At 36.0% G+C, this 20,070-nt stretch overlaps 2 protein-coding genes and 2 pseudogenes across 2 annotated transcripts; 2 read left to right on the top strand and 2 right to left on the bottom strand.

Moving 5' to 3' along the window:
• Positions 1-1,087, bottom strand: LOC110258398 (annotated as a pseudogene).
• A 4,853-nt stretch (positions 1,088-5,940) lies between these two features.
• LOC110258397 lies at positions 5,941-7,040 on the bottom strand (annotated as a pseudogene).
• A 1,420-nt stretch (positions 7,041-8,460) lies between these two features.
• Positions 8,461-9,421, top strand: LOC100157384 (olfactory receptor 4K15-like). The gene has a single exon (XM_001928550.3). The coding sequence runs from the start codon at positions 8,495-8,497 to the stop codon at positions 9,419-9,421; it is 927 nt and encodes a 308-aa protein (XP_001928585.2). The 5' UTR covers positions 8,461-8,494.
• A 9,388-nt stretch (positions 9,422-18,809) lies between these two features.
• Positions 18,810-19,755, top strand: LOC100154182 (olfactory receptor 4K5). Its single transcript, XM_001927150.4, is given in 6 exon segments — positions 18,810-18,897; positions 18,900-18,956; positions 18,959-19,039; positions 19,042-19,332; positions 19,335-19,550; positions 19,553-19,755. Coding segments are annotated over 6 exon segments (936 nt in total).
• Positions 19,756-20,070: the final 315 nt, after the last annotated feature.

Genomic DNA, 20,070 nt, shown 5'->3' with positions numbered 1-20,070 from the left:
CTAGAGATATCCTACATGCAGTTTTTCCTCATAATGTGGAAACCAAAGTCTGTAACTCTATAATGAGGGAAAGTTGGCAGAATAGTCCTGGCTTCTTCCTTTAAAACACAATTATTCTTGGTTCTTCTTGAGGCTTTCACCCAATTATTCTGCTTATTTTCATAAGAATACAAGGTTTTTTTGGAAACACCAAAATCATTGGTGCTATCGCATGCTTTGAGTAAAGTAGCAGGAAAATGACAAGCACAATAAACTGGGACCTTCTATTCAAAAAGTACACCATCAGGACATACTATGGAATTATTCTGTTCAACTAATACAGCTTTAGAAAATTATTGAGGTCTGCAACAAACCCTTTATTGGAAATTGAATCAGACATACTGAATGTGTATCCTGTGCAGTTACTGACTTTGGAATAACCTTAAGTCCTGGACTAGGAAGCTGGTCATGATGTTTTGGAACCTTGTCTTTTGGAGTCTGAATCACAACCCACATCGTGAATAAGAAGAGTGCAGCTAGTAACCCACAGAAGACTAAACAGAAGAGCAACACAAAATCTTTCTCTCCCTCTCACTACTAGTCCAGGAAGTACTGCCTCTTTGGGTGATGGCTCAGAATGTTCTCTATTGTTGTCACCAGTATGCACATCACTAGCCTTCATTTATTGCCCTTTCCTTTATAGAAAACAAAGATGAGAATGGAGAGGCTCATCTCCCAAGTAGACCATTTACTGACCTAGATGGGAGCAGGCAATTCTGTAAAAACGGCATTTCAGGGACTCCCGCCTCCCAGGTCTTGGCAGTGCCTCCCAAGAGCTTCCTGCTAGTCTTGCTGTAGATAAAGAGCTTCTACGTGGCCAAGTTCTGGTTGGAAAATTTCTCTTTTATCACAATATGTGGTCAGGCACTGAAATGATTAGGAATGGTGCAGCACACAGGTGCTGGTGGCTGAGGGGATAGAGATGGCAGGAGACCAACGTGTGTTCCCACCTAGACTATACAGGCAGGTAACAGCAACAGAGAGCTGGCAGCTGGTCTAGAACACCTGATATCTGCAACTGGATGGCATTAGGGCCAGCTATGGTCATTCAGACCTCACAAATATACTGATATATTTCACATGATATATTACAAACATTTCCTCAAATATTTTAAATTCCTAATAATTATGTTTCTTAAAGGAATGGTATTCCTCTGTGTTTCATCATTTTTTTTTTTTTTTGCTAGTGTAAACCTTAATCTGCTAATTTAATGAGCAACTAAATATTTCTTACTATGTTTTATTTTGTACTTCTTTGATTTATAATGAAGCTTTTATATTATGTAAACTGTGTTAAGATTTCATCTTCTACTAGGAGCACAGAATATTTTAATTAGGAGCATAGCATATATTAATAGAATAATATATTTTATTACTGTTTCAACCATCTTGTTTGTACTTTTGGTACATTATGAAATGTAAAAATTTTTTTTCCTGTAATTATGTGTGATTTCTTTCTTAACAAAGAGTAATGTTTAGGTTGTTCTTGTGTTTTTATGGAATTTTTCGAGTGCATAGTTATATGTCCATCCCCCCAGTTTTATACAGATTGGTTCCATCACCCTAAAAGTTCCCTGGTGCTACCCTTGTTTGTATAAACAACTTCTGCCCCCGTTTCTCAAAACTTCTGTCAACCACTGATTTGTTTTCCTCCCTATAGTTCTGCCTTTTCCAGATTGTCATACAAATGAAATCATGCAGAATATAGCTTTTCTGCAATTCTTTTCCCATATAGCTTATTACAGAATATTGAGTAGAGTACCCTGTGTTTTACTGTAGAGCCTTGTTAGTTATCTGTTTTATATGTAGTAGTGTATGTATGTTAAGTGGATATATGTATATGTAAAACTGACTCACACTGATGTACACCTAAAACTAACACGGCATTGTAAATCAACTACACTCCAATAAATTGTTTTTTTTTTTAAAAGAATGTAGCTTTTTTGGGTCTAGGTTCTTTTACTTAGAAAAATGTATTTATAAAGATTGTTGCATGAATCAATAGTTCCTTAGTGATAAATAGTATTCCATTGTATAAATGTAAAGAGTTTATTTATCCATTTACCAGATGAAGGATATTTGAGTGGTTTCTGATTTTAGTGATTATCAACAAAGTTGCTATAGACTTTCACACACATTAAAGCTTTTGTGTGAACGTAAATTTTCATTTATCTTGAGTAAGTTCCTAGGAGATTATTGAGTCCTATGGTACATATTTAAAATGCATGATTTGATAAATTTTGACACATTTATATGCCAGTGAAACTGTATCACAATAAAATAACATACCCATAGCATCCAGAAGTTATCTTGTACTCCTCCCAGTGTATTATATTTTTGTTATTTCTTGATCTGATTTCTTTCACTCAGTGTGAAAATTTTAATTTCATTCATTTTTGTCGCATATATCAATAGTTTGTCCCTTTCTATTGCCGAGTAGTTTTCCATTGTATGGATGTATACACATTTACAGTTTATTTAATCCATTCATAATTGACAGACATTTGTATTTTGGTTAGCTTCTGGTTACTACAAATATAGCTGCTCATTTGTACATAAATCTTTGTGTAAGTATATATTTTCTTTCTTTCTCTTTTTTTATTTTTTATTTTTATTTTTTGGTCCACATTTGTGGCATATGTATGTTCCCAGGCCAGGGATTGAATCTGAGCAGTAGCTGCAGCAATGCTGGATCCTCAATCTGCTCTGCCATATGGGAACTCATTTTCTTCCTTCCTTCCTTCTTCCTTCCTTTCTCTTTCTTTCTTGCTTTTCTTTTTCTTTAAAGACAAATAACTAGGAAAGAAATACATAGATCATATTATAGGTGCATAAGTTAAACTTTTTAAAGAAATGGCCAAACTGCTTTCCAAAGGGCTTACATCATTCTAACATTCTCACATTTCCTGGAGAGTTGCAGTTCCAGCATGTATTCACCCAAATTTGGTATGATTTATCTTTTAAATTTTAGCCTTCCTGCTAGGTGTATAGTTTTATCTCATATTTTCCCCATCTATGCCTTTTATTTCTTTTCCTTTCCTTAATAAAGTGCCTAAGACATTCAGTATAATGTTGAATAGCAGGGGTGAGAGAAGACATCATTGCTTTGTTAGTAATCTTAAAGGAAAAGCATTCAGTCTTTCATCAAGTATGATAAGAATTGTTGTTGTTGTTGTTTTTTAAGATATCCTTTAAAGATTAAGGGATTTTCCTTCTACTTCTATATTGTTGAGAGTGTTTATTGGGAATAGATGTTATTTAGGCTTCTCTCTTTTTTTCTTATCTTTTGAGATGATGGTCTCATTTTTCTTCTTCAGTCTGTAAATGTAATGAACTGTATTTATTTATTTATTTTGGGCCATACCCACAGTGTACAGAAGTTCTTGGGCCAGGGATCGAACCCAAGCCACAGTAATGATAATGCCAAATCCTTAACTACTAGGCCACCAGGGAACTCTTGAATTGTACTAAGTTTGAACCAGACTTGTATTCTTCAGATAAACCCCAGTTCATCATGATATATTATTGCACTTATGTATTGCTAGATAAGATTTGCTAATGTTAATGTTTATTTATCTGAGGATTTTTACATATGTATTCATGAGCGACAATGATTTATAATTTTCTTGTGATATACTTGCTTTGCTCTTGTATTGAATTAATGCTGGGCTTCATAAAACAAGTTGGGAAGGTTTTAATCTTCCATTTTCTGACAGATTGTTTAGAACTCATTTCTTTCTTAAATGTTTGGTAGAATTCACGAATGAAATAATCTTGCACTGGAGTTTTCATTTGGGGGAGATTTTCGAGTACAAATTCTATTTCTTTATTGGATACAGGGCTATTTAAGTATCTACTGATCCTTCAATGAGTTGGCAGTTTGTGTCTTTCAAAGAATTGGTTCATTTTACCTAAGCTGTCTAATTTCTTGATGTAAAGTGGGTTATCACATTCATTTATTATCTCTTTAATATCTGTGCAGTCCATTAGGGTTAGTAGTAATATTCCCCTCTTTTCTTCTTGCGATTGATAATTAGTTTCTTCCTTTTATTGTCTTTGTCAGTGAAGGTAGATATTTATCATTTTTTAAAATCTATTTCAGAAAACCAGCTTTTAGTATCATTGATTTTCTTGATAGTTTTCTATTTTCAGTTTCATTGATTTCTGCTCTTTTATTTTTACTTTTTTTTAAATTTTTTTTGTCTTTTTAGGGCTGCAACTCTGGCATATGGAAGTTCCCAGGCTAGAGGTCGAATCAGAGCTGTAGCCACTGGCCTACGCCACAGATGCAGCAATGCCAAATCTGAGCTGTGTCTGTGACCTACACCACAGGTCACAGCAATTCCGGATCCTTAATCCACTGAGTGAGGCCAGTGATCGAACTTGTGTCTTTATGGATACTAGTCAGATTTGTTTCTGCTGAGCCATGGTGGGAAATCTGATTTCTGCTCTTCTAATATGTCATTTCTTTTCTTCTGTTTCGGAGGTTGTGAAACTTCTGCAGGATTATTCATACTCACTGTCTCTATTATCTCATTCTTTGTTCTCTATTCCTACTCCAATCAGGCTTTCAACTCCATATTCCACTAAAATCAATTCTTCCAGGGTCACTACTGATCCCTGTATTGCTAAATACAGAAAGTCTTTCTTTTTTTTCCTTAAATTAAGAAGACTTTTATTATACAGGTTTCATATTTATGACAATTATTTGGGGAATGTTTATAGGCAAGGATTTAAATTCCAAAACTCCATTTTCATCTGCACACACTCTACCTCACACTCATCTTTGGGGTCAGCCTAACAGGAATGAGACAAAGTTACTGCTCTGTGAACAGAGAGCTTCAGTTAAATAGAGTCTTCTGTGTCAAGAACAGAGCTCAGGATGCTTCCTCTTAATTCTTCATACCTTGTGTACATATGACTAAAACCTACAGCTAAGACTTAGTTTACCCTGACACATTTAATAGTTAATATTAAAATTGACTCCCATTTCTCAAGAAGTCAAAAGAGGTGTACCCATATTTATAGACCCCATTAAATTATGCATAAATACAATCTGTATATTCAGTAGTTTCTCAAAATGCAGAGCCTCCTCTAGGACTTGGGGTGACAGACAACAAAAAAACAAAACAAAACAAAATAATCCAAAACTTCATTCCTATGCTTTTCAAGTTTTCCCCAAACACCAAGGTGTGAGATAAACATGCAAAATAAACTTTCCATACCTTAAAGGAACAAGTCTTTTTTCAAAGTGAGTCCAAATTGAGGAGTTAACTTTCAAAGTTTTTTGGTTTTTTTTGCATTTTTTTTAAGAAAAACATAAAATCATCAGCAGGCTTTGTTTGTATAAGTTTTGTAAAATCCAAAGAGCCCCCTTGAGCAAGGTGTAAAAGTGTGTCAGATACCACCTATTAACCAGTTGCTCAGCAGAGAGAATCTTTTCCTCCTAAGGGTATAGGAATAGACTGAAGAAGGTACATAAATACTTTTACCTTAACCCTGCAAGTTATTGTTGATCTGAATCACATGAATTTGACATTTCAACAGCTGAATGTGTATGTGTTTTTGTTAGCCCAGAGAATTTATTTAAAAGGTTCAAAAACTTGTGGCACCACGTTCAGAAAAAGGAAGAATGAGGCTCAAAAAATAAGATATAAGCTTAATGTATAAAGAACCAGTACCTGTCATCTCATCCAGAGTTAAGGAGGCACTTCAGTGCTCTCTAGAGAAATACAAGGAATCCAGGAGGAGATGTTTAGATTTGAAAATGGATCCCTTTCTAATGGAAATGTGGATAACAAACTCTGTCTCCCAGGCAAGAGGGGTTTCAGGCTGTTTTGGTTGAGAATGGATTTGGAGTCCGTTTCCTTCCAAACTCTCTGGCCCTTGTTCATGCCCATTTTATTTCCTATGTTTCTCCATCTTCCCCAGGGCTTTGCTAGAATTGGCTGGACTCTAGTCTCCAGGATTCATACCTGATTTATCTGTGACTGTTAGGACATCTTTTACATAGTTCTGCACAACAGCCACAGTGGCACAGATGCCACTGATTACCTGTGGCTGCCAAACCCACAGGTAGTCAGGCTGATATGAGATGAGCAGTACTGGGGTGGGCCAGTTGTTCTCTTTTGGAGTCCCCTCTTGATTGATAGGCTTCATGAATTCTTTACACACTTGGCTGTGTGGCCAGCAGCATGTTTTTCCCAGTTGCCATCTCAGTCCATCTTCTGAGATGAGGTCCAGTTAAATATTTGGCCATGGATTTACTGGGAAATTCTGCCTCGAAGACAGAGACAACATCCCAGGCCAAATGAACAGCCTAACCTTCTACTAAAGAAATCAGGAATGTGAGCAGAAAGATTCAACCCAATCTTGTCCAATTTCTAGTGCAAGGACCAGCTACCATTTTTAGATGTGGCTCTTCGGAGAACACCTCCCAGTAAAGAGGCATTTAAGCACGCAGGCAAGATAGTCGCCTCTGGATTTCAGCAATGGTCACTTTGTATTTAGATGTAGAACTGAGAAGGGACAGTATTCCAGGAACTGAGCAGAAGACCTCACTGGGATGCATCACAGCCCCCACTAGCTCCTTCTGACAAGGGAGACTCAAGGGGTCTCCTTGAGTCGTTGAAACAGAATCTTCATGAACAACTGATTCAGCATAAGTGGGGGCTGGTTGTCGACATTCTGCACCTCCTCCATCTGGTGCACCCTTCCTGGAGCCCTGGGTTTTTGGCCAACCCTGAAGGGTCCATGGCAGGCAAAGAGGGCAGCAGCAGGTAGGCATCTCTATGGGCACTCATGGTGCCACAGTCCACGAGCTGTGTCATCTTCCTTCACTCATTATCTCTGCCTTTCAAAATCTTATATCATGTTTAAGGCCATTTATGATTACTGTATTTTGTCTCCCGTCCCTTTTGTATTTACCTCATCCTTTTCCTTGACCCTTCTCTTCCTTCTTTGTACTTCTTCCTTTCCTGATCTTTCCAACAGAAAACAGTCTGTCCCAAGGTTGAACACCTATGTAATTTTGTTACTTCTTTTAAAATATGCATGCTCTTCTATTTCCTTTGTATGTTTTCATTGTTTATTTCTAATTGCCCTTCTAAATTGCAGGCTACTTACAGATAAGCACTTTGTCTTGCTCATTTTAAAATTCTTATTCTGGTAGAAACTGAATTTGTAGACATTTCTGAATTATGTTTAATTGGGAAAAGAAGAAAGAAAGGATATATTTTCTCTTGCCTAGGTGATTTATACCTTTACAATATGGTAATTTTTGCATGATTTTTGGAAGTGTGAATCCCTAGATAGAAATGCTATTTGTTAGTCCATAACATGAAAGGGCTTGTTAGCAATGGCCCCACTGGGGCAAAGTTACTCATCAATGAGAAGTACATTTTCACTTTCTCCTCCTTTTAAATAGAGTATAAAGTACAAGAAGTATTGCAAGCCATCTGAGAAGAACATATTTCTCGTATTGTCATGATAACTCAGTGTCTTCGTGTGGAACTTATGAAATAAAAAGACTGGACAAATTCCAATTTGCTTAGTGAGTCTATATGGCAAATGAGTAGTGACTCATGTAAGTTTTAATACTTCTGCCACTTCAAATAGCTGTCTGTAAAAAAACTACTTTAATATAATTGTCTGTATTTTCCATTCTGTGAATGAGATTGAATTTGTTTCTACATGTTTGAACTCCCTGTTAATATTCTAGAAGTGAATTCTTTTTTCTATATGGTATTGAACTTCAGGACCTTTCCTGCAGACTCAGCCATGTTTATTCTAAGCTTATTCTTACAGTCACATGGTATGTAATGCAGCACCACAAAAAAAAAAAAAATCTCGCTGATCCCTATGGTTACATTTTATTTACCTTTTTTCAAAAAGCAAAAACCCTCTTTGGATTTCTTTCAGTTATTGAAAACAGGTGCTAATGTAAGTCTTTAGTAAAAGCAAAGTGGTATAAAGCAAACTTTGAATAAGCAGGGAATACCTGTAACTCTTTTAATCCTTACAGCAAACCTCTGAGCCACATTCTATAATTTCCCCCAATTTACAGGTACAAAAACTGAAGCACAGAGAATTTAATTAGCCTGCCCAAGGTCATACTGCTAAGAATTAAAGGAGATAGCTTTTGAAACCTGTCAGTATGACCCTAGACTTTCTTTCTAATTTCAGGAATTTAGAAATTGTAAGATGATGGGTAAACTTCTGTTTTTAGAATAAAACTATCATGCTCAGATGCAGAGATGAAAGCCAAGGTTATCCAGTCATGACAAAATAAATGATTGTATGCAATGTGTATTTTGTGTGCTAATGAGGAACATAAGTGTGTTGAATACAATGTGATACCTGGCTTGGCTTTGGTCATTTACTCTCCCAATCTTACGATGCTTTTCCATTTCACTTTACAGGAACATTTCCGATCCAATTTCAGCAATTTGAAATCATGGATCAAGAAAATAAATCAGGAGTGACTGAATTTGTATTGCACGGTCTTTCAGGTCCTCGAGAGCTACAACTTTTCTATTTTGCATTTTTTACACTTTTGTATTTATCCATTGTGCTGGGGAACCTCCTCATTGTGCTCACAGTCATCTCTGAACCCGCCCTGCACACACCCATGTACTTTCTACTCAGTAACCTCTCTTTCATTGATGTATGTCTGTCTACCTTTGCCACCCCCAAGATGATTGTTGACTTCCTTGAGGAGCACAGGACCATCTCTTTTGAGGGTTGCATGGCCCAGATATTCTTCCTGCACGTCTTTGCTGGTGGTGAGATGATGCTCCTTGTGGCCATGGCGTATGATAGATATGTAGCCATATGTCGCCCCCTGCATTATGTGACCATCATGAGTGAGCGCAGGTGCACCAGCCTCGTGGTGGGCTCCTGGCTCATTGGGGTTCTGCACTCAGTAAGTCAGCTGGTCTTCACAGTAAACCTTCCATTCTGTGGACCCAACCAAGTGGACAGTTTTTTCTGTGACTTGCCCCTGGTTATCAAACTTGCCTGCACACACACCTTCACTCTTGAGGTCCTGATGCTTTCAGACAGTGGTCTAATGGCCATGAGCTCCTTTGTGCTCTTGCTGATCTCCTACACAGTCATCCTGGTTACTGTGCAGCGGCGTTCCTCAGCGGGCATGGCCAAGGCAAGGGCCACCCTGACTGCCCATATAACTGTGGTGACCCTCTTCTTCGGGCCCTGCATTTTCATTTATGCCTGGCCTTTTAACAACCTCCCAGTGGACAAGGTCCTCTCAATATTTTACACTATTTTTACCCCTCTTCTAAACCCCTTGATCTACACCTTAAGAAATAAGGAAGTAATATCAGCCATGCAAAAACTAAGGCATCGAGAGGTGAGTTCGTAATGGTCTTCCAGCTCTCGCTTGTGATCATAGCAACCCATTATAACAACAAGGTTAGTGTGTCTTCCTCTGTGAATTATTGTTATGCCTCAAATACCATAGGACACATTTTTTTTTCCTTTTCATAGTGATTGCTATCATAACAGTAAACAAACTATCTTAGATGATAGGCAAATGGGATACCCCATTTTTTTGCTTTGATACAATTCTTACTTCAAACTAAAGTTATTTATAATGTTGGAGAGGGGAGTATTTCCTCTTTTAGTCCTTATGAGTTCTTATGGCTGAATAATAAAACTGATGCAAAACAGATTCACATGAAAAAAAGAAACACATTTTAATTCATGCTTCTGGAGGTCTCATAGAAATGAAAACTAAGAAGCAGCCAAAGCAGGCAGCTTTTATACTTTTTAGACAAAAGAAAAGATAAATTTTTGAGGCACTGACAGGACAAGAAAACTCAGGTTTGGGGTGCCCAATTAGTGAAGAATAAAAACAGAGTATGGGCTTGAGGTTGTAAATTAAACAACTAACAAGGTTTTTCATGTAGGCTTCTTGGCCAAATTCCCTATCTTTGGAAGTAAGGGTGTCCTTCTACTTCCAGGAAGTGCACCATTCATATGAGAGATTTATTTCCTGCTTACAGGGAGACAGAAAGGAGGGTCAGAGTTTCCCTCTTGCATTGGCCATTTCTGAAATAACCTGAATTCAAAATAATATGCCATTGAGGCAAATTTTGGGGCAGCTTCTTATGGACCCCAATGATAATAATAAAAGTTTTATTTTCCTAAGGGAACCCTTGTACACTGTTGGTGGGAGTATAAATTGGGTACAGACATTATAGAAAACAATATAGAGGTGCTTCAAAAAACTAAAAATATAACTGTCATCATAAAAATATAGCTAGCAACTCCACTCTTGAGTATATATCCAGAAAAAAATTAAAGCACTAATTTGAAAAGATACAGGTACCTCAATTATAACAGCACTATTTACAACAGCCCTGAGATGTAAGCAACCCAACTGTCCATCAACAATGAAGAGATAAAAAAGATGTGGTGTATGTATATACAATGAAATATTACTCAGCCATAAAACAGAATGAAAATTCTGCCATTTGCAGCAATGTGGATGGACTTAGAGATTATTATGTTTCGTGAAATGTCTGCCAAAGAAAGATGAATACTGTATGATAACACTTACAATGCAATCTAAAAAAATAGTACAAGAGTTCCTGATGTGGTGCAGCTGGGGCAGCTCCAGTTGCTACTGAGGTGTGAGTTTGATCCCTGGCCTGTTATAGTGTGTTAAGGATCCAGTGTTGCTGCAGCTGTGGCATAGGTTGCAGCTACAGCTCAGATTCGAGCCCTGGACTGGGAACTTCCATATGCCATGGGTGTAGCTGAAAAAGGAAAAAAATGCAAACAAGGATATACAGCAAAGAGAAATAGACTTACAAGTATGGAAAACAAACTAGTACTGACCAGAGGAGAGAGGAGATGGGGGAGGGGAATTTTAAGGATATGGGATTAAGAGATACAAACTATTATGTAAAAAATAGATAAGAAACAAGGATATACTGTATAGCACAGGGAATTATATCCATTAGCTTGTAATAACTTTCAATGGAGTTTAATCTGAAAAAATCTGAAGCAGTATGCTCTACATTTGAAATTAATATATATTATAAATCAACTGTACTTCAATCAAAAGCCTTTTTTTCCTATAAAATGTGTCTGTTACATCCCTGCTTCTTCCAACAGCCTGGTAAATATGAAAATGTACAAAATACTAAAATAATGTCTGATGTTTAAATAATATTTTAAGGTTTCAGAAGAATAATTTACAGTTATTTTACAGCCATATCCTTATCTGGGATCACAAATTAGAGGTATCTATTGTTATAAATTTTTAAATGAGGAAAACTTCAGTTCTCACCAATTTCAGGTGACAGAATAAGACTTCTGACTGCAGACCTCATTCTCTCTCTCTGTCTTTTCTCTGCATATGTATACAAATACAAACAATCATATTCCTTGCTATTCAAACTCTTTTTGTCTGAACTAAGGAAGTGAATAGACTGAGGTCATTTTTTTTTTTTGTATATAGGGATGGTATTTTTTGCAATGCGACTCTCACTATAAACTATCCAAACTTAGGGACTAAAAATCAAATAGGTTATGTTGTAGAATTTATTATCTGAACTCAGAAATCAAATAGATTCACATATTTGTGATGCTACAAATGCCAAAATCTGACCCACAAGTAATGTTTACTTATATCAGTGTATTAAATTTGAAGTTTAGAATTGACACTTGAAGTTCATGGTTCCATGAGGACATACAAAAATAGACCTCTCTCCATACATAAGCAGAGGATTTTTCTAACAGTGTTAAATGTATTATTCTGTGTATTCCCTTGCCTATCTTCATGTCATGTCCTCTAATCCACACTGACCAATAAAACATAATTGAGAATATATTTTTCAAGACTCTCTGAAAGTATAAAATTATTGTTTTGACTTTTCAAAAGAAGTCTACATATTCATACTTAAATATTTAATTCTCATCATAGTATAACTTCTTTTTTCACCAATTAGAAACTGAGAGTGTCATGAAAGTTAAGTTAGAATCATAATCATAATCAGAAAGTAGAAGAAATGATGCAAGTAAATTCAACTTCTGACTGCTAGCATTTCAAAGTAAAGCCATGCCCTAAGGGCAAGTTATGCTATTGAAATAGAGTATGTAGAAGAAAGCATAGTATGGAAGAGGAATTAATACCAATTACATTTTGAACAATTTTTGACTCATTTTCTTCCTCATAACTTCACCATTCTGTAAGCATCTGTTGATTCTTCTGTGTAACACAGAATTAAAAGATAATAACCTAACAATATAGGACTGTGTTATATAATAATAGATGATAAGGCAAAACATACATTCATTGACAAGAAATTTATAAATTGTGTCTTTATATTTCATTTCATTTGATCCTCACAAAATATCCATGAATTATAAACAGAGATTACACATCTATTGTTAACAGTATTGAAATTTAAAAAATTCTTCCTATAAAAAATTTATAAATTCTGGATGCATTCTTTACAATAAACAAATGACCTCATGTTATCTGAAATAGTGGAAGATTTGGGAGAGGAAATTTTATGGACAGTAACTGCAGGTCATGAAAATGATGGGCAGTGCTTGGCTGTTACGGGTAAATTTTCTCTGTGCGAGAGTGTGTTGTAGAATTAGACCTCTTAGTTCTGGGACTCTCAGTCAAAGTGTGGACTAGAAGAGGGTACTAAAGAGCACAAGAAAAAGACCAAAATATTTGTCCTCACTCCTGGTTTATGTATAGAAAAAAATGATTCCTCCTGGAAATTATAATCATGGGATTACCTACATATAAGTTTAGAATTCGCATTTATATGCTGTGCATAATCAGAAGAGCATAAACCCGAAAAATTGGCATACGATGTTTGGAACTCAAGGGGCCAATGCAGTTTTGGGTGCTTTTGGAAAAGCAAAGACTAAGACCTCTGAAGGATCACAGGGGACTTAGGCACATGAAGTCTTGATGAATTTGAGTTCACAGTCAAACTCATAAAACCCATGCAGAGCCCATCCACAATGAACAGAAGAGTAGACAGAATAGACTTCTGGTTGCAAAATGGACTCATGCTCTGTTTTCACTATGTTTTTTTCTCTTCTTCATTCTTGGCTTCTATTAAATGGACTGAGTTTTGATTTTCTTTTGTTTCCCCTCTTAGTTCATAAATTATTATATTCTACTTTTATTTTAGTGGTTCTCCTCACAATTTTAACATGCAAAAGTTGCCTTTTCCTCAGTATCACCACATGCTCTAGTAGCAAGGACACAGTATGTCTTTTATTCGCAAGTCAAAATGTTTCTCATTTAGGGAAAAGAATCTACTTTTTCACATATGTTCCCTATAGTATAGTAGATTCAATTATGTAAAATTCACACAAGATACTTTACATACTGCCCAAGAGCTAAATGACCCTTTCTTTTTCTCCTAGGATCATGTGGCCCTCATTGCAACTGCCAATAATGTGGGATGCTGTTTATTTTGTTCCAATGGGAGTATGTAGCTGAAGGTATTAATAATCCCCATTGGAAGATGAACCTTGGCTATTACTGAAAGTCCAAAGCTTCAGTTGGTCACTTGATATAACCATGTGCTATTCCAATTTGACAAAAGAAATACGCATCTGTAAGTATCAGTAGGTGGAAAAGATTAATTCCACAACAGAAGAACTGATGAATTCAATTTACACTTCTGATATGCTTTATATGAGGTAGGTTATATCTAACAAAGATAGACATTAAAAATTTATTATGTCCAGTTATGTTTTATATTATTACAATGTGCCTTAGAACTCACAATTGGGAGAAAAATATATTAGAAGTAAAAGAAAGCGAGCCAAGGTTAGAATGTTCATGTATTTTAGCACTTTTGGAGGGATTTGTGGGAAATCATGTAAGAAGGTGGTGTATTCTTGGGCATATTATGACAAACTCTGTACTTAGAAAAATGCATTATGCCATACTTACCTATCACCTAGAGAAATTAAATAAACATGCAAATCAAATCTACACATTTCTTTGTGGATACAGGCCTATGAGGTAAAACTATAAGAAAATCATGGGAATGTTAAATACCAAACTCAGGTTGTAGGTTTGCAGCTGGTATATCTTGGCATCAATGATTTACTTTACTTACTTTATACTTGAATTGGACCAGACAGGACTTATTTAACTCTATAAAGTACAAATTTCTTCTTTGTTAAGATTCTCATTATTTTAATCACTTTTTAAAAATTTGGTAAACAAACTATGGTTTATTTCCAGTACAACAAATAAATAATTTTCTCTGTGCTGCAAAAGGATTTTATTCCCTTTGCATTTGCTGGTTTGTTTATGGGCACTGGCTTTGGTGACTCAAAAATGAGCTTGTATTACTAGTGAGAGGAAATGTTTTTCCTCTATTAAAGATGAAGTTTATGTAGGCAGTTTATGACTTGACATTCACTGGGAAGGCCTCTATACACAGGAAGATTCAAACATAGAAATGTTAGGTAAAATGATAGATATGAGGTGAAATATATTTCAGTTAGTACTGAAGCAATTTATATAGAATCAATTCCATGCAAATATCTATACTGTCTATACTAAATCCTGTGCATGGTATACAAGAAGCACAAGAACTCAGGGATCCTTCAATGTGGTAGGGAAGTGATATTATAGAAAAATTCTTACCTTGGAAAAGCATATAACTGCAAGCAAAGCATTATAATGATATTAGGAAGAGAGAAATTTCAGCTTAAGCTCTGTGAAGGCTTTTGGAGGAGATGATACCTGTACTGGAATAGACCATCTATTTGTGAAGGACATGAGAAAATGAATAGGCAGAGTCTACCAGCTTTAAGAAGTTTTAAGAATCTGATTTGGCTAGAGAGTAGTGTAGTTAAAACCAGACCAGACCATATATACTTGGCTGTCATGTTGAAGACTTTAATTAATTAATTAATTAATTTGCTTTAAGGAATTACAAGATGTTATAGGTGGGAGGGCGAGGTCCAGGAAAAGTAAGGTTTACAACTTAGGACAAGATAGTGACAATTACAAAATAAAAACATTTAAAGGGAAAAAGAGCTGAATTGAGGAGAAAAAATTGTGAGCTGAGGTCTGAGATGGTTGTGTAATTTTCACATGCATAAAACTGTCAGAATACTTTTGGGATACTGGAATATGATGAGAAATGGTGCTATAAAATCTAAAGTCATTCTATAGAGGTGATTATGGATGCCACAGAGGTGAATGTACTACCCAAGGGAGTGAGGGAACAAGAAGGAGCAAGAAAGAGATACTAAGAAGGGTACAGAAAAGCGATGGAAAAGCACAAGATGCACAGTAGGGAAGGGATGGATTGGAAACCAGGGAAATCTATTGTAAGGGGTAATGCATGGATGAAGAAAGATGGTATTAAAAATTCTGAGAGAAAAATCAGGGGCTGTTATACTGTTTGAGTATAACAAAATTAGCTTTTATAACTGATCTTTAAGGACATTTGATTTAAAAGTTTCCCTGACCGTGAAAGCAAAAGGCATAGTTGTGTTAACTTCTGAACAAATTTGGAAAAGAGCTGGAGGGGAAACATATGGATATCCTTCATAAGTTTCTTATTGAAAAAAAAAGATAAATTCAGGAAAAAAAACAACTCAAGAGGTTAGATATATTTACAGAGTTCTTTTTGTTTTTTGTTGCTTATTTCTCTGATGAGATAGATAGAACACTTTGTGGGTAGATGAAAATGTTAAGTGAAAGAGGGAGAGACTGAAAATGAAACCTCAAGATGGCTTAACTCAGTGGTTCACAACTAGAGGTCATTTTGCTTCCCCCTTACTCCCACCCCAAATTTCACAATGTCTAGGTACCTTTTTGGTTGTCACAACTTGGGGGAAAGTGCTACTGCTATCTAATGGGTACCACACAGGACAGTTCTGCATAACAGAGAATTGTCCAACCCCACATGTCAGCAGTGCCAGAGTTGAGAAACCCTGGCTTGTTAGAAGAACCAGTGTCTTGTAGTAGGTGGGAAGATTAGAAACAATTCCAATTGCAGCATAGTGCAAATGCTATGAGTTTCATATCATTCAGTTCTAAAACAATATAATGTGATGTTGGAGAAAACTAGCCCTAGAGTGAAAAGTCTGAGTTCAATTCTAGCTTCATTGATTTTCCAGCTATGTAACACCAAGGAAATTCTTTATCATTTCTGTAACTCTGATTCCTAGTGTGAAATAAATTACAAGTATGTTTACCATGTAGTTTTATGGGAGATTCAATTATGTACATAAGGTGCTTAGAGAGTGCTGGCACTTTGCTTGCTCTGAGTAAGTGTTTTTTGTTTGCTTGTTTGCTTTTAAGCTGCACCTGTGGCATATGGAAGTTCTCAGGCTAAGGTTGAATCAGAGCTGCAGCTGCTGAACTATGCCACAGGCACAGCAATGCAGGATCTCAGCCACATCTGGACCTACACCACAGCTCACAAACATTGGATCCCTGATACACTGAGCAGCCAGGGATCAAACCGTTCCTCAAGGATACCAGTCAATTAGTTCTACTTGCACAATGGGAATCCTGAGTGTTCATGTTTTTTTATTATTGATTTCAAACTCTCTAAGGTTTTGCATCTTACTATGTCTGAAGGTTACTAGCCTGTTGATGCTCCATTTCTCCTCTGTAGCTCAGAAATAATAATAATACCTGTTCTACAGGTTATTGTAAAGCTACGTGATACACATAAAAATTACACGTAATGCTACTTACCAGGTCTCAACAATCTGTGGGTTTTTTTTTTTCCATTCTTTCTCAGATTTTAAAATTACTATTTACCATTCACTCAAAATCTACTTCATTCTTTTAATTTATATACATTTACACAATAAACATTTTCATTAGGGTAGTGTTCATCATTTTAGGCAATAATCCATATGCTTTAGCAAGAACAACTTTAGAGAAAGAAATAAAGCAAGTCACACATGGGAAAGGTAATAAAACAATTGGTATATTTCAGAATATTCTCAATTATTGCTCTCTTATATACTATTATAATTGCTGACTGTCACTAATGCATTCATTTAATTTTTATGGGACCTTATTGACTCCAGAAGTCCACAATAATGTATATTCAACATGTGGCCAGTTGCGATGTTCTTGAACACTCCCAGCAAAAAATAGGAAATGATTTTCTACTTGAAGCTTCCATGTGTGGACTGCAATCGCTAAAGGAACTGACCAAAGTGTATGAGCTTCACATATCTGGATGAATAAATTCCGGAGATCTAATACAGCATGGAGATATAATTAATATAATGTGTTATATCTAATATATAGCATGGTGACTATAATTAATAATACTGTCATATATTTAGACTCAGCTAAGAGACTATATTTTAATTGCTTTTAAAAAGGTAACTATGCAGGGTAGTGGATATGTTAATATTAGCTTGATTGTGGTAATAATTTCACAAAGTATACGTATACCAAAGACTACATTGTATACCTAAGTAGATTCATTTTTATTTGTCAATTACAAGTCAACAAAATTGGGAGGGGAATGAGAGGTGAGGGTTGTATCCCAGGGATGGAGGAAGACTAAAGCTTCTTATATGAAATAAATAGGCAGTGAAATATGTGTGTGCTCTTACATGAGGCTAAGATCACATCTCACTCTTAGGTTCCTCACTCTGACTACAGTCAACATTAATTGTCAGAACAAACATAGTTCTAAAATAGAACTTCCTGGAAAGGCTTTTTTCATTTTTCAGTTCAATGGAACTGGATTTATGCAGCAGGATTTATACAGCAGGATTATATGCAAGATTTTCTTGTATTTTTACAGGAAAAAAAAAAAAGGAGGGTGCAGGTTTGAATTATCAGGGGTTATTCTGATTCCAAACAGAATATATTTTAAGGCATACTGGATATTAATAATTCACATATTTTTAATTTCTCTGTCAAGACAATTTCTCCTACTTTCATTAAATATAAGATGTGTTAATAATAATGGTCATGGAGGACACAAATGGGGACCGTAAGTTATCCTAAATCTACTTTTGATGGGCGAGGAAAATGGAATTTTAGGTGCGGCTTTAATAATCAAGAATATAATTTAGATAAATAAGATAAAATAAGAAATTATACATATGATAAACTGACAAACGTGTGAACTGTGGAATGGATAATATATCCACAGCATCCCTAGGAGACTGTTTAACTTGTAATAGCAGTAAGGAAATTTTGTTAACAGGAATTTGACATATAAGAAACTATTGTATACATGACTGATAAAGAAATATGATATCTTAAACAATCTCCTGTAAAGTAATTTGATCAGCCTCAACTTTTTGAGTGGAATAAAGTTCAAAAATATTAGCCTGAATCATCAGTATGACTACATCACACAACTCGAGCCATTGATAGATCAGAAAATAAGGGTACTCAAGTTGTTGAATTAATGATTGAAATGACCAAGACAAAACTATATTTTTTCAACACAAACCTTGAATTGTTCAACCTCCTCAGCGTTGTGACACAAGTCACTCGAGGACCTGTTACTAAGTATATAGATACTAAACTATCCAAACTCTGGATTATGACACGGATTAAGACTTCACATCTAAAGCTCTTTCCACAGAATAATATTAGGATGGTCTCTTCAAAATCTTTCATTCAGTAAATACGCATTATATCTGGAATCGCAGAATCCTTTACATTAAAAGTGTTCTTTGTTCCGAATTCTTCCTTTCCTATTTCCCTCCTTCAGGATTGTTTCAGAGCAAGCCTGCAGCCTGGATCCATGGATAAGGTCAATTCTTCAGTGGTGTCTGAGTTTGTATTGCTGGGACTCTCTAGTTCTCAGGAACTTCAGCTTTTTCTTTTTTGTTTTCTTCTCTGTGCTATGTGGTCATTGTGCTGGGAAACCTTCTTATTATCCTCATGGTGACTTTGATAACAGACTGCACTCCCCGATGTACTTTCTCTTGGGAAACCTTTCCTTTGTGGACATCTGTCAGGCTTCCTTTGCTACTCTAAGATGATTGTTGATTTTCTAAGTGAACACAAGACCATCTCCTTCAGTGGCTGCATAGCTCAGATTTTCTTCATTCACCTTTTTACTGGAGGGGAGATGGTGCTGCTTGTCTCCATGGCCTATGACAGATATGTAGCCATATGCAAACCTCTACACTATGTCATCATCATGAGCCAAAGGACATGCATTGTACTGGTAATGATCTCCTGGGCAGTGGGCTTGGTGCACACACTCAGCCAGTTATCATTTACTGTGAACCTGCCTTTTTGTGGACCCAATGTAGTAGACAGCTTTTTTGTGACCTTCCTCGAGTGGCCAAACTTGCCTGCCTGGATTCTTACATCATTGAAATACTCATTGTGGTCAACAGTGGAATCCTATCACTAAGCACTTTCTTCTCTTGCTTGGTCAGCTCTTACATCATTAGTCTTGCCACTGTCTGGTTTAAGTCTTCTGCTGCAATGGCCAAGGCATTTTCTACTCTAGCTGCCCATATCACTGTAGTAATATATTCTTTGGACCTTGCATATTCATCTATGTGTGGCCCTTTACCACCTACCCTGTGGATAAAGTTCTTGCCATATTTTACACCATTTTTACTCCCATTCTAAACCCCATTATTTACACACTAAGGAACAGAGATATGAAGACTGCCATGAGGAAAATTATGACGTATTACTTGGGCCCAAGAAAATTTCTGAAATGCCACTAGTACTAGGAATTCCTTTAGTAAGACAAAATTCATTTAAATTCTTCGAATCAGTAGTCTAATTATATGTTTCACATGGCATATCTTAACTGGGGTGAAAGTAATAAAGAAGATGTATATAGATTATTTAATTGATATTGACAAGTCTTTTTCTGAGTACCCTAAGCAAAAGTTAAATATCCAAAACTGTAAAAAATACATCATGATTACTGATTTTGGAGATAAGTTATGGAATGACTTTCTATGGATAGCATAGATTCATTGCTGTTTAGTTACAGATAAAGAAATATGATTGAAAAAAGAATGTGAACCTGATTC

This window comes from Sus scrofa, unplaced genomic scaffold (assembly GCF_000003025.6).
Source record: "Sus scrofa isolate TJ Tabasco breed Duroc unplaced genomic scaffold, Sscrofa11.1 Contig1966, whole genome shotgun sequence".
Classification (NCBI taxonomy): domain Eukaryota; kingdom Metazoa; phylum Chordata; class Mammalia; order Artiodactyla; family Suidae; genus Sus; species Sus scrofa.
Note: the sequence above shows the minus strand (reverse complement) of the source record. Positions and strands in the feature narration are given on the sequence as shown.

Excerpts from the sequence above, each read along its gene's own strand:
- LOC100157384 (XM_001928550.3), top strand. The coding sequence starts at position 8,495 with ATGGATCAAGAAAATAAATCAGGAGTGACTGAATTTGTATTGCACGGT.